This window comes from Ceratina calcarata, unplaced genomic scaffold (assembly GCF_001652005.2).
Source record: "Ceratina calcarata isolate Rehan_Ccalc_2016 unplaced genomic scaffold, ASM165200v1 scaffold294.2, whole genome shotgun sequence".
Classification (NCBI taxonomy): Eukaryota; Metazoa; Arthropoda; class Insecta; order Hymenoptera; family Apidae; genus Ceratina; species Ceratina calcarata.
The window spans coordinates 376,298-389,355 of record NW_017151812.1 but is presented as its reverse complement, the minus strand read 5'-3'; the positions used below and the strand labels follow the sequence as shown (position 1 = coordinate 389,355).

The 13,058-nt window shown below is 35.0% G+C and overlaps 4 protein-coding genes across 7 annotated transcripts; 2 read left to right on the top strand and 2 right to left on the bottom strand.

The window, feature by feature from the left end:
• Nucleotides 1–500: 500 nt before the first annotated feature.
• Nucleotides 501–5,109, top strand: LOC108623939 (V-type proton ATPase catalytic subunit A). Of its 2 annotated transcripts, none has more exons than XM_018022839.2 (11): nucleotides 501–608; nucleotides 1,323–1,435; nucleotides 1,507–1,619; nucleotides 1,696–2,061; nucleotides 2,128–2,279; nucleotides 2,354–2,625; nucleotides 2,691–2,874; nucleotides 2,949–3,066; nucleotides 3,154–3,434; nucleotides 3,523–3,712; nucleotides 3,798–5,109. In XM_018022839.2, the coding sequence occupies exons 2-11, from the start codon at nucleotides 1,357–1,359 to the stop codon at nucleotides 3,888–3,890; spliced, it is 1,848 nt and encodes a 615-aa protein (XP_017878328.1). In that variant the 5' UTR covers nucleotides 501–608; nucleotides 1,323–1,356; the 3' UTR covers nucleotides 3,891–5,109. The 2 variants fall into 2 exon arrangements, with proteins under 2 accessions (XP_017878328.1, XP_017878327.1); XM_018022838.2 differs by lacking the exon at nucleotides 501–608 and adding an exon at nucleotides 768–898 and having other exon boundaries at nucleotides 3,798–3,890.
• Nucleotides 4,867–7,298, bottom strand: LOC108623940 (upstream stimulatory factor 1). Of its 3 annotated transcripts, XM_018022840.2 has the most exons (6): nucleotides 7,164–7,298; nucleotides 7,032–7,097; nucleotides 6,888–6,958; nucleotides 6,505–6,785; nucleotides 6,276–6,434; nucleotides 4,867–6,206 (listed from the first exon to the last, which is right to left on the bottom strand). In XM_018022840.2, exons 1-6 carry the CDS (start codon nucleotides 7,202–7,204, stop codon nucleotides 5,985–5,987), a joined length of 840 nt encoding a protein of 279 aa, XP_017878329.1. In that variant the 5' UTR covers nucleotides 7,205–7,298; the 3' UTR covers nucleotides 4,867–5,984. The 3 variants fall into 3 exon arrangements, with proteins under 3 accessions (XP_017878329.1, XP_017878330.1, XP_017878331.1); XM_018022841.2 differs by lacking the exon at nucleotides 7,032–7,097; XM_018022842.2 differs by having other exon boundaries at nucleotides 7,032–7,270.
• Nucleotides 7,299–7,401: 103 nt separating this feature from the next.
• LOC108623956 (MKI67 FHA domain-interacting nucleolar phosphoprotein-like) lies at nucleotides 7,402–11,755 on the top strand. Its single transcript, XM_018022868.2, has 4 exons — nucleotides 7,402–7,831; nucleotides 7,923–8,165; nucleotides 8,293–8,401; nucleotides 8,564–11,755. The coding sequence occupies exons 1-4, from the start codon at nucleotides 7,700–7,702 to the stop codon at nucleotides 8,797–8,799; spliced, it is 720 nt and encodes a 239-aa protein (XP_017878357.1). The 5' UTR covers nucleotides 7,402–7,699; the 3' UTR covers nucleotides 8,800–11,755.
• On the bottom strand, nucleotides 8,953–11,542 carry btn (buttonless). Its single transcript, XM_018022870.2, has 4 exons — nucleotides 11,274–11,542; nucleotides 10,837–11,129; nucleotides 9,109–9,266; nucleotides 8,953–9,030 (listed from the first exon to the last, which is right to left on the bottom strand). The coding sequence occupies exons 1-4, from the start codon at nucleotides 11,540–11,542 to the stop codon at nucleotides 8,953–8,955; spliced, it is 798 nt and encodes a 265-aa protein (XP_017878359.2).
• Nucleotides 11,756–13,058: the final 1,303 nt, after the last annotated feature.

Genomic DNA, 13,058 nt, shown 5'->3' with positions numbered 1-13,058 from the left:
ATTGATTACATTTTTTATATTTATCATATAATTAATGGAAAATTAGGGAGATTTCAATTATATTATGTGTATACATCAATGATAATTCTAAGTATGAAAATAGCAGTCTTACCTTGACGATTTCTAATTTTAACTAACTTTTGTCAATGCTGTCTCAAAGGTATTTATATGTTATAAATGCTATACGAATATACATACCAAGTTAAATATTCAATATAATTTACGTCAATCGTATATATTTAATTCTAATAAATTAAATGTCATTTGCAATTTCATTGTTCTTTCGATGTCCAAATGATTGCAGTTTTATATCATACAATAAATATCCTCAGATGAAAGTCAGTTTAATAAAATTCACGAAGTTTTAATATTTATTCAGCTTACCTTAATTTTTATCGACGATTATTTTTAACAATTCATCGTATACCTAGAGAGCGATAAAGATAAAATGTTTCGCAGCTTTGTGAATCGCTCTTTACCCGTTAAAGGAAAATAATTGAAAACGAGCACGTCGTTCAGTCAGCTGACCTGTCTTGTGATAGCAGCCAGGCGAGCCTGTGAAGCTTGACTTGCTGCTGTAGATTGGAGTTCGATACGTTTCACGTTTCGTAAGTTCCTCATCGTCATTTATTTCGTTGACTGTAGACCGCTACGCTTCATAACCAGTTAATATATAGCTGCAGCGATTATAATTATCACATACTATATAGAGAATACCAATGATTTATACGAAAAAGACTGGCGCGTATAGTATCGATCGTGCTAGTTTGAATGCGCCATCGTTTTTCGGTCATCGTTACAATTTTCCGTGGTTTCCTTGCCTTCCCACGATCACGGAGATTTAATCGTTTCGTAGAAAGTCATACTTGTAGTAGATTAGATCGGTCTATTCTTCACGGTAAATAATCCTCATCGGCTTCGACGTTTAGCTATTATATGTCTCGCGGGCTTGAAGAGGGCTACGCCTACTTTTTAAATGAACTGCTCACGTGAATTCTATAGTGAATGGATGCGTTAGCCGACATCAGAGATCTCACCGATTTTAGCTATGATTGAATTAGACATTTGATTCGATATTGTTATCGTGTCTTGTACACGATTTTCGTTCTTTCGAATTGTACATTTTCGTCGATCTATGATCAGTTATTGTTGATCAGACGTCAGTATGTAGTGACATTAACTTGATTTTGTAATCAATGATTTTGGTTCAGAAATTGAGAGTTGTTAAAATTTTCATGATAAATAAGAAGCATAGTAAATGAACTCTAAATTATAAAAGTATTACTTTCCTACTTGGCACTTATATTGTTAAATGTTTTCAGTTGTTTGTTGGGTTTGCTTAAATAAGTGTTCACAATGAGTCGTGGATTGAAAACGATTGGCAATGAAGAGAGGGAGAGAAAATTCGGCTATGTCTATGCAGTGTCTGGACCTGGTCAGTATATAATATATATTTTTCTCAACTAAGTAGTAATTATGATTTCATTCATATCTATTTTTCTATAGTGGTCACTGCTGAGCAAATGTCAGGATCAGCTATGTACGAACTGGTCAGAGTAGGATACAACGAATTAGTAGGAGAGATCATTCGTTTGGAAGGTGACATGGCAACCATTCAGGTAACGTAAACTTCCAGTTGATGCTTATTACAATTTTATTATACAGTTACATTAGGCAGAATTTTGTTTTATATAGGTGTATGAAGAAACCAGTGGTGTAACTGTAGGTGATCCAGTCCTACGTACAGGGAAACCACTGTCCGTAGAACTTGGTCCTGGTATCCTTGGCAGTATTTTTGATGGTATTCAAAGACCATTGAAGGAGATCCATGAACTGACAGGTTCTATCTACATCCCAAAAGGTGTTAATACACTTGCATTGTCGAGAACTACTGCTTGGGAATTTAATCCGTGTAACATTAAGAATGGCAGCCACATCACTGGCGGAGACCTCTACGGTATCGTTTATGAAAATACATTGGTCAAACATAAAATGATCCTGCCACCCAAGAGCAAGGGTACTGTTACGTACGTCGCACCTGCTGGCAATTACACCGTTGAAGTAAGTTACAATTCGATTTACGAATAAATTATTTTGATACAGGTGTATAATATTTTCATTTTATAGGATGTTATCTTGGAAACAGAATTCGATGGTGAGAGACACAAGCACAGTATGCTTCAAGTGTGGCCTGTACGTCAACCACGTCCAGTCACTGAAAAACTACCAGCTAATCATCCTCTGCTTACTGGTCAACGAGTCTTGGACTCCCTATTTCCGTAAGAACTCCCTCATTTGTATATGTCATGCGTGAAAATGGATATTAATATATCTGTGGTATTGAAAATTGCAGCTGCGTTCAAGGTGGTACCACTGCTATTCCCGGTGCCTTCGGTTGCGGTAAAACTGTAATTTCGCAAGCTCTGTCCAAGTATTCGAACTCCGACGTTATCATCTACGTCGGTTGCGGAGAACGTGGTAATGAAATGTCTGAGGTATTGCGAGATTTCCCGAAACTGACGGTTGAAATCGACGGAGTCACCGAGTCTATCATGAAACGTACAGCATTGGTTGCGAACACTTCAAACATGCCTGTAGCTGCTCGTGAAGCTTCTATTTATACAGGTAATCAACTGAAAGGAATCAATAAATTCATAATTGAACATGTTATTTATGATGAAACGTTTTAGGTATTACTCTGTCGGAATACTTTAGGGATATGGGTTACAACGTATCCATGATGGCTGATTCAACATCACGTTGGGCGGAAGCTCTTCGTGAAATCTCAGGACGATTGGCTGAAATGCCTGCTGATTCCGGTTATCCGGCCTATCTCGGTGCTCGTTTGGCTAGCTTCTACGAACGTGCGGGAAGGTAATATATCTCCAATCTTCACTAAACAGTTTTAATCAGTTGATCGTAGCGTTGATATTAAACTATGTTTCCAGAGTCAAATGTTTAGGTAATCCTGACCGTGAGGGTTCCGTCAGTATAGTAGGTGCTGTATCACCGCCTGGTGGTGACTTGTCTGATCCGGTTACCAGTGCAACTCTTGGAATCGTCCAGGTACTTTGTTAATGCTTCTTATTTTTTATCTATACGATTTAGTTCTTTATGTGTCAAATTTCATTCTTAATTCTAACTTTCTCTTAGGTGTTCTGGGGTCTGGACAAGAAACTTGCGCAACGTAAACACTTCCCATCCATTAATTGGCTTATATCATACAGTAAATATCTTCGTGCTCTAGACGACTTTTATGATAAGAATTTCCCAGAATTCGTTCCCTTGAGAACAAAAGTAAAAGAGATCCTCCAGGAGGAAGAGGATCTTTCAGAAATTGTACAGTTGGTCGGCAAGGCTTCTCTGGCCGAAACAGATAAAATTACTTTGGAAGTTGCAAAACTGCTAAAAGACGACTTTTTGCAACAGAACAGGTATACGCAATTTTATAAAATTAGAACCAAGCGATAATACACAATTACAATCCCTCTCGATGTTAATACTTATTTTTCAATTGTACAGTTACTCGCCATATGATCGTTTTTGCCCATTCTACAAAACTGTCGGAATGTTACGAAACATGATATCGTTCTACGATATGGCAAGGCACGCAGTCGAATCTACGGCACAATCAGACAATAAAATAACGTGGAATGTTATTAGGGATAGCATGTATAATATTCTCTATCAATTGAGTTCCATGAAGTTCAAGGTGAGCAGAAATTATCGCTAGGAAAATTTTATCAGTTTTGTAAGTAGCAATGGTTGCGTAATCTGTCTGATTTCATTCCGTTTAGGATCCGGTGCAAGACGGCGAAGCGAAAATCAAAGCCGACTTCGACCAACTGCACGAAGATATTCAACAAGCATTTAGAAATTTAGAAGATTAATTATCAGAAGCACTCATACAAGTATAAGTTCTCTACGTTCAGGAACCTTATGCTGGTCATTTAAGGATGTCCTGGATCTATCAAAGAGAAATGTAACAAGCATTCATAATTACGTATCGCGTATTACGTTGTTATGTTATTCCCGAATGATTACAAAAAGAAATTGTATATATAAGAAAAAGTTACAAATATAAAGTCTTCTATAATTGTATGTGTATCAACTTATTGTTTAAGCGGGAGATCGTGCGTGATGGCTGAAACTATAAAGTTGTAGGATGTCCTTAAATGCATTTCCAGCTTCTATAAATACACGTTATACATATATATATATACATAAATATATACGTTAAGTGGCATAACAAGTTACTTTAAATTCTTTTGAAAGTTTTACGCAATTAGTTGAATTGTTGAAAGAGGCAACGTATTCGCTAGCGAATTAAGCTTTTAATCATTTTATCCGTCGCAAGTGGAAAGTTAATTACGAAAGGAACTTCTGTATGTATGTAAAATGAAAGTACGAGCATGTAAGAAGCCAGTGTAAGAAGCTTTCCAGTCATCCGTAATTGTTTCGTGAAAAAAAAGGCAATTGCTTCATATTTTGCTATATCTTGGGATGATATGATAGCTTTTTACCGAAGAATGGAACTACACTCAAAAAGTATTAAACATTGTATTATAATAGTGTATTATGTAAAAGCGTTAAGTGACGAGTGCAAATGTTACGTAAAAGTAGATGTTTTAAACGTTGAAAGCATTGATATATGATCTATTAAAGAAAAGTGTCAAAATGTTAACTGTTGGGGTGCAGGGCCTTTCTTTGTCGTTAAACAGAAAATATGAAAATAATGCATCGCGGGCAGTGTTTCAGTAACTTCGACATTTCCATTGTATCATATGTAAAAAAAACAAATAAACATTATCCGCATAAAAAAAAACAGATTTTCTTCAAGATGAAGACTAAAGAAAGACAGCAGTATATTTCGATAAATTTTGTTTTAATAATAATATTATTATAATAACAATAACCTTCGCGGTATTTACATCAACGATATATTACAAATCAGTATTTTACTTAACTCGCTTGTTCCAACGCTTAGCGTTCGAAATTTTCTCGTATTGAAAAAAATATGTTTATTGCTACATGCATACGCAGATGCATATGTACACACATGTATACGTGTATATGTACATTACATATGTAAATATACATACATACAGATTTATACGTGTACGATTAATCTATTTTACATGTTCCGTTCCTACATCATGTTTTATGAAGTATCTACTCTACACTCGTGAAAACAGTATTAAAAATAAAAAATATTTAACGATTTCTGTAATGATTTCAGTCGTGACATTTTGCATCGCGATTTTCTTGTTAATGCCGCAACAGAATTTAGTCACCTTCATTTAAATCAACTCTGACTACGACATCTAACATTTTCTTTTTCAAAGTTCCAAATCAGTGTTCAATGTTCACAGCCCTGGGTCGTCCAACGTACACGAGGTAATTCGATCCAATACACATAGCGTACACAGAAATAATTCTTTCCTCTAGGTCCTACGTGGAATAATCGCAACTTCAATTAACACCGGTCGATTAGTAGTATATGTATATATCATCTAGATCGTAACGGTTCTTAGAATACTTTGTGAATTTAGCAAGCATTGAACAGCGATGAGAAATTTCGGTAATCGTCTCTTTGTCATCTTATCAAAGGAGTTGACAACATCATGAAAATTTACGCTTCTGTGCATTGTTTCCGTTAATTACGTTCCTGCTCTAAGTGGCGTTACAGTACAAGATTCTGTACTACTATTTGTATGCACCACAGATCTGAACACCAGTTTTCTTAAGTCTTCGGAATGCAGGAGAGACGTTCACAAAGTCAAAGAACAGAGGTGTACAGTGCACAGATGACCGTACCATTAGGACCGTGTGATTTACTTCGACAAATGTAATCCCAATATAACAAAATTGATGCATGACCCCCGTGAAACATAAATTCCAATTGTAAATACTTCTTGTAACTACTAAATCAGGTCATATCCTAATATTTACAGGCTTAAGCATTGTGTTCGACTAATAAAGTCTTAGGGATTCAAGTGAACGTCGGAGCTCGTTCCCGTAGTACCCGTTGAGATTTGTGATCTAAGTTGAAGATTCTCGCGTTTCAATTGTGTTACAAGTTGCTTCAACGCTGTTATTTCTTGCCGCAGTTTCTCATTGTCTCGCAAACATTGACCTAATCCTTGGTTGGCCGTTCGTAATTCTGTTATATATTCACAGGCTTTCGATAAAATTCCACCTTTACTCTGTACAAGAAACTTACGATGAAACACTACCGTAAATATGTGTATTAATAATAAACTGCAATTCAGTACCTGCGTCTCATAGTTTGCTTTTCCTTCACCACTGCCACTGCTATTCACACCCGTATTGCACTCAGGAATTATTTTTCCTAATTTTGCAATCCAATTGTTTATTTTGTCTCTTCGTCTGCGTTCAACTTCGTTATGTGTAGCTCTCCTTCTGTCATCTCTCTAAAAATATCCAAATGAGTCAGAGAAGACTATAAAGTATTGTATTATTATGATTAAGAGAAAAATTCACTTTTTTCAAAACAGTAGTACAATTTCTTGGTGTTTCTATCTGTAGAGTAGTAGTCCTAGGAATCAATGATCTAGAAGTTTGTGCGGTGGTGAAAACATCGTTAGCATTTCCAATAACATAAAACTGGCCATTTAAGGGGGATGTTAGGACCTGTACAGTATTGGATCCTGACTGAGTTACTGGCAGTTCTATTTCACTGCCAGCAGTAGTGCCATTTACTTGAACCACTCTATACGCAAGAGCTTCTTGGTAACGCATCCCACCTTCTCCAACAGGTTCCCCTATGAAATATTTATAATTCAAGTGTTTCTGTTTGAAGATGTTACATTTCTCATCGAATTCATTCTATTATAATTACTACAATTCATGGGTTTATTAGTTACCTTCGCATTCGACGATTTCCGCTTCCTCGATAACAATCCCCGTGCTGTTGCCATCCTTCACGTTAACTGTGCTGTAAAACAAGCGTAGATTCGTTGAAGAATGGATATGTAGTTGATCTATAGAATTACGTCTATGCCTATTACTTCCACGACCGTTGTCCTAAGTCTTGTAAGTGCGCACTGTGCACTACGTGTTGACCTTGGGGAGACCTCGAGCGAAACAGGAGGGATAGGTGTTCGCATTATCAGCCAGTCGATATTTAACATAAACACTACCTGACATCCTGTTGTTTGAGGTGCTGCTCCAATATATCCATTTTTTGTCTACCAAAAACGTTTGAATTTGTCAAAATTCACGTGAGCTGGTCACGGGACACGGCAACGAGGTCATGTGGTGCACAAGATGGCGAATTCTGATTACAATGCCATCTAGCAAACCTCCAATTTACAATCTTCATCGCATGGCACATTTACGAATGAATTTACCGATCACTGATGATTGTAAATGAAAAATATTAGAGAATTAATTGAAGATCAATTTCAAGATTCCCAGGTTTAATTTAAATATAATTTTGTTCATAATCTTTAATTATCTAAGAGCCAAGAAGCCTGTACTTCTATAATTCCTTCTTAGTTTCATGAAGACTAGAGTATTATTGCAGGAGAAACAAGGGCTGATATTCAAAGTCTTTGCTTATTGTTAAAATCGTCTTAAGCATTTCCTATCCCTGTCTATCCCATATTTCCAATCTGTTCTGTGTACAGGAAACAGGGACTAAATATATTTGAATATCGTTTTTAATTCATTCAAAATGAAGATTAAGAAAAGATCCAACGCTGTGAGAGTTCCGCCGCTAAAGAAAGCTATAAGAATCAAACGGAATCCATCAGATGTAGAATCAACTGTGTCTAAAGCAATAGAAAATGTTAAAAACGTTCTGAAGGTTAGGAAATTAGCATAATCAAATGTTAAAACAAAAAAAATAAAAGCGCATAGTCTAGTATGAATATTAAACATTTTTTAATATTCTGCAGAAGAAGAGAGAGAGTATTAAAGCAGTAAAACCAGTATCAACTCCAAAAGCAAAGGAACCACGAAGAAATGAAGTTCGTAGTAAAAAGAGAGTTCAAGAAAGGCCGAAAATAATTCGTAAGAGAGAACCACGAGGTGTAGTTTACATAGGACATATTCCTCATGGGTTCTATGAAGAACAAATGTCAGAGTATTTTAAACAATTTGGCAGAGTAACTAGAGTACGTCTTGTTAGGTCAAGGAATGTAAGTATCTGTTAAGTACAAGGTTAATACAAAAGTTCACATCATGTTCAAAAACATTACATGGACTATATGAATGATTGCTTTTTTATATATTACATATCATAAATTGTACGATATATGTTTTTAGAGCGGGAGAAGCTGTGGTTATGGATATGTAGAATTTGCTGTACCTGAAGTTGCAAAAATAGCTGCTGAAACAATGAATAATTATCTCATGTGTGACAGATTATTGAAAGGTAAATAATATCATTTAATGTATAGATCAGAGTCGCAGACTTTTGCCACATTAAAAATTAAATTTCTTTAAATCTCAATCGACAATTGGAATATTCTTTAATTGAGAATTAAGATTCGATTGTTAATCCGATTAAGCTAATTAAGTCAACATTTATTTTTAGCTACTTATATTCCTGTTGAAAAACAACATCCTGGCTTCTTTGCTGGAAAATCATGGTCAAAGGAAATTTATCCCAAAGCGATAAACAGAAAGGAAGTAACTAGAATAAGAAATGGAAATATTAAAAGACGAGAGCATAAAAGTTTTGTGCAAAGTACAAAAGACAAACTATCTAATTTAGAAAAGAAAATGAAGGAGCAAGGTTTCGATATGGAATTCATACCAATCGATAATTAAACAAAAATACGGAAGTATCGTTAATGTCTTTTTATTAAATACAAACAAATGGAAAATCTGTTTTACACAATTTCGTAATACAGACAAGAAAATTAGCTACTACAGAAATATTTGCTTTTTTTTTATGTAATATCTATGTACAAAAATAATTTGTTAAGAACCATTCACTTTCTCTAATCCCGTTTTCGCCCTCTTCCATTTCATGCGTCTGTTTTGAAACCAGACCTTCACCTTCAAAAAGCTGCAATTAGTTAACTTGTAACTGATTTCTCAAGCGCACTTCGTAATGTGTAAGAGTAGTTTATGTACCTGGCGTTCTGTTAAATCCAAAGCAACAGCTATTTCATAACGGCGTAAACGTGTGAGGTAATTACTATGCGCGAATTCGTGTTCAAGATGACGAACTTGATACTTCGTAAATGCTGTCCTCTCCTTGCGAGGTTTGTCGCCGGTTCTTTTATTTCTCTCTGTAATAATAAAATCTTCTGTGTTTTAATGCGCAATGCAGAAAGTGATATTCACATTCTTATTCCATGTACATAATTAAAATTCGATAGGGACCAAGGTTCTCCTGGCTCTCCTATCTAAAAATTATTGAAATATGTAAAAGTATGTTCAACACGAGCTTATTTTTATTTTATAATAAAGAGTATACTTCGATTAAAATGCAATATGCAATGCAACTAAATGCAGACAATAACGAAAGGTGGGAAAGCAGCGCAGCAAGGGTGAATCTGGCCTCCCGTAGCAAAAAATTTTACAATTAGTTAAGGGTAATGAGTACGATCGTGTTTTATCTAAATAACGGTTTGAGAGTTATTGGCAAAAAACGAAAATTTCGCAAAATCTAAAGGAACACCTCTGGAAATATCTCGGAAAAATTGAAAATTTTTTTTTTCTCAAAGTGTATCATATTCGCGATGTTCTTTAACTGATGTCAATTTTTAATCTGTTACGCGATGCATTGTAACAGTTAAATTGAAACCTATACATGTGTATTCGATGCGTCATTAGCAATCCCGACAGTCTAGCTGGTTAACAAACGTGCCGCTAAAATGTGGGTTGTCGGATCGCGCGATATCATCTGAAGACGATGATGCATAAAACGTGATGAAATCAGTAGCGGAGCCCTTAGCCTTGCTTCCGTACCGCTATCGCATCTAGCTCATATAGTTAAGAGCAAAACTGAGCACACGCTATTTGAAACATCTATACATGCATATATATAAATAATTTATGTATATATAAATATTTATATATATGTATTTTATATTTAATTATTTAATATCTGCAATATGCAATGTATAGGACTCATCTAAAGAAGCAATACCCGGACGTTCTGAGGATAACCGAGGCAGAGCGAGCGAAAGAATTATACTATTTTATATAATCTATTAGAATCTGTTAGAAATAAGAGCCTTTTGCCTAAATGAGTAAATGTTAATTATTTAATGTATGCTGCACCTATTTTTCTGGTATGCGTATGGCACTGTTTTAAAAAGGATTAAAATTGAGGAACGTATTTTGTGGCATCAGAAACTTTTATCTTGTCTTCCGAGGATTACATGTGTCCATCTCTTATTACACATGTGGTGATGTAAAATGAAAAATGGTATAGCTAGTATGCGGTCTGTAAATGTTTAGACTACGTTGATTCTATTATTGCCGCACTGGCGACAATATGTAAAGACGTATGTGTATAATTAAACGTAAATGAAGTTAGTACAACTTAATTACTCGCGTATGCATTAATTCGCTCGAACATAATTCTTGAATAATGAATAGTTCTCTATATCTGAATATCTTATTCTTATCGTCAGAATTAAAAGACGAACTATCATAAATTGTGGACTTTATGCAATTAAGAAAAAATTTTACGTGCAGAAATGATAAATACCTGCTGTAATATATAAGATAATTTGGAACATCGAAATTTAAATGCATAATTCAGTGTTTAAAGATTCGTAGTCTATTCATAAAAGAGCTCAATAATAATAATGTACATAGTATGTATGTATGTGCGTGTAATTATCTTACCATGCTCTTCTCGTTCTTCGGAACATGCATCGCTGTTAAAAGAATTGTCGCTTACATCAATCGCGTAAGAATCTTGCCATGAACGATATTTCAGTTCATTCAGAACACTTTTTGGTCCATCGTTTTCACACGATGGGACTTCCCACGCAGAAGACGCCGACGCAGATGTACACGCATGACGATCCTGGCTTTTCACAGATTCCACCGTGGAATTTACATCACTTTTTCCTATTGATTCGTCAATTACACTCATTTCATCGAGACTAGAATTGTGATGCAAATATTGCTCGCACCTTTTTATGAGAAAAACGCGTTAACTTAATAACGAAATTTTCGAACATGCAAAAGTGAAAATGCAAATCGTCATTGAAAAAATTAATACTTAATTATGTTTATAACTTATTTTTATTATTAATAATATTTTGTAATTATTCTACCTGTGCATTCGACAATTTCGGTTCATATCAGGAAACTGATTGTTCGCGACATAAAATGATGGCAGATTATTTTCGCTGAACGTAGACGTTGAGACATTACCGCAAGGATTTGAGAAATTATTCCAAACGTATTTATGGTAACGCATATACGAGTGATCCCTAGTCTCAGAAAAATAACAGCTCTGAAGATTCGCTTTAGAGCAAGACGGTATTAACGGTGTTTCGAAAAAATTACAACTCTTCTCGTCTACGTTTTCCGAGCAAGACATTTCATCTAAAATGAAGAAATCTTGTAAGTAATTTTTCGCTCGTTGAAAGTAGGAATGAAAATATTCTACGCGCTTGACTAAAGATTAGAAATCCATAAAAGATGAATGCAGTATTTATTTAATAAGAAATTTTAATTCCTCTGTATAAAAAAATTAATATTACAGCCGTAAGTTTTCCAGTTTGAATCCAATAAAATACAAGCAGATATTCAATTTCTTACCTAATAATTTATCAGTATCAGTCACTATTCAGTTGTTCTTCGTCACAAATATTTATGTACTAACAATAAGTAGTTCGCAAACGAAGTGTATTATTCAATGAATTGCTGTTAGAGTCAAACGAGAAGTGGCATTCTTCCGATCGTTCGAGTAAAAAGTCACGTTTCACTTATTAATTCTATTCGACTTCTAGACTTCAAACAAGAGGGTATGTAATTCTGTAACGTGGAAGACGGTGTAAAGTCTAGATCCAAATGGAGAACACACGGAGGCGGTCGGACTGGAGTAAGTCTCGTAGGGAGGGACAAATCTTCCGCTAGCAGTTCTCTGTTGATTTCAACCAACCCGAACAGATTTCAATCAGCAAGGGAAAAACGGATGGTCGGCATACACACTTAGGAAACATACATTAAAATGAATGTGACTCTATCAGCCAATTATTTTACAACAGATTTCGGAAAACCCCAGATTTTATAAACACAAAGAAATAATTTCATCCTGTAATAAAATATTAACAAGAACTTGTACTTTTTGTATATTAAAAAATGTTTTATAAAATATTTTGCATACTTATTATCTTTTCGTGTATGTATTTAAAATTTCTATGGTAATTCGAGTTAATCATCGTAAGAATTTATTTCGCTTAATAAAGCTTCAAATAATGTGCAATTATAAATTTTTAATTATTGTCTTCATGGAATCATTTTGTGTATATAAATAATATCACTGCATCGATGTGTGAGGCATTACAGGTTTTTGAGCATATGCGTAGTTCAATAATTCAGTGCTTGCACCTAAGAAAACAGTGCAGCGAAAAGAATGACGGTGATGAAAATAATGGTACTCCCTGTCCCTCTCAAGGATCAGGTTCTCTTCCTTTAGGGATGCAGAGGTCCCATTAATCATTTGTATTGTTTAGCTTTCTTTTTTCTACGTCGATTTGTGTCCATACACTCGTATGAAAAAAGATTTGTCTACACAGAACTCTCGACATCTACATTTTAGATGAAATGAATTTCTATGGAAGTACCAATTTAAGGATGTATTGGCTATACAGTCAATCCCAAAAGTTTATGCACTTTAGAAACGCATTTTTTAAAAAGAAATCAGACGTCGGAAGAACATTGCTAATAATAAAGAACAAAAAAAAATTTTCGATTTTTCCGAGATTTTTCCAAGGGGTACCCCTTCAGATTTTGCGAAATTTTCGTTTTTGGCCAATAACTCCCAAACCGTTGGACATACGGGAAAATTGTATAGGACCTTTTTCGTAGAGGACGACGAGATCTACAATTTC

Coding starts and splice junctions, on each gene's coding strand:
- LOC108623939 (XM_018022839.2), top strand. CDS start 1,357: ATGAGTCGTGGATTGAAAACGATTGGCAATGAAGAGAGGGAGAGAAAA. Junction 2,626..2,690: donor TGAAGCTTCTATTTATACAG/GTAATCAACTGA, acceptor GAAACGTTTTAG/GTATTACTCTGTCGGAATAC. Junction 3,067..3,153: donor CAACTCTTGGAATCGTCCAG/GTACTTTGTTAA, acceptor ACTTTCTCTTAG/GTGTTCTGGGGTCTGGACAA.
- LOC108623940 (XM_018022840.2), bottom strand. CDS start 7,204: ATGGATATATTGGAGCAGCACCTCAAACAACAGGATGTCAG. Junction 6,435..6,504: donor GTACTACTGTTTTGAAAAAA/GTGAATTTTTCT, acceptor GGATATTTTTAG/AGAGATGACAGAAGGAGAGC. Junction 6,207..6,275: donor AAGCAAACTATGAGACGCAG/GTACTGAATTGC, acceptor TTTCTTGTACAG/AGTAAAGGTGGAATTTTATC.
- LOC108623956 (XM_018022868.2), top strand. CDS start 7,700: ATGAAGATTAAGAAAAGATCCAACGCTGTGAGAGTTCCGCCGCTAAAG. Junction 7,832..7,922: donor ATGTTAAAAACGTTCTGAAG/GTTAGGAAATTA, acceptor AATATTCTGCAG/AAGAAGAGAGAGAGTATTAA. Junction 8,166..8,292: donor GTCTTGTTAGGTCAAGGAAT/GTAAGTATCTGT, acceptor ATATGTTTTTAG/AGCGGGAGAAGCTGTGGTTA.
- btn (XM_018022870.2), bottom strand. CDS start 11,542: ATGTCTTGCTCGGAAAACGTAGACGAGAAGAGTTGTAATTTTTTCGAA. Junction 11,130..11,273: donor CGAAATTGTCGAATGCACAG/GTAGAATAATTA, acceptor TCTCATAAAAAG/GTGCGAGCAATATTTGCATC. Junction 9,267..10,836: donor CGAAGAACGAGAAGAGCATG/GTAAGATAATTA, acceptor TTATTATTACAG/AGAGAAATAAAAGAACCGGC.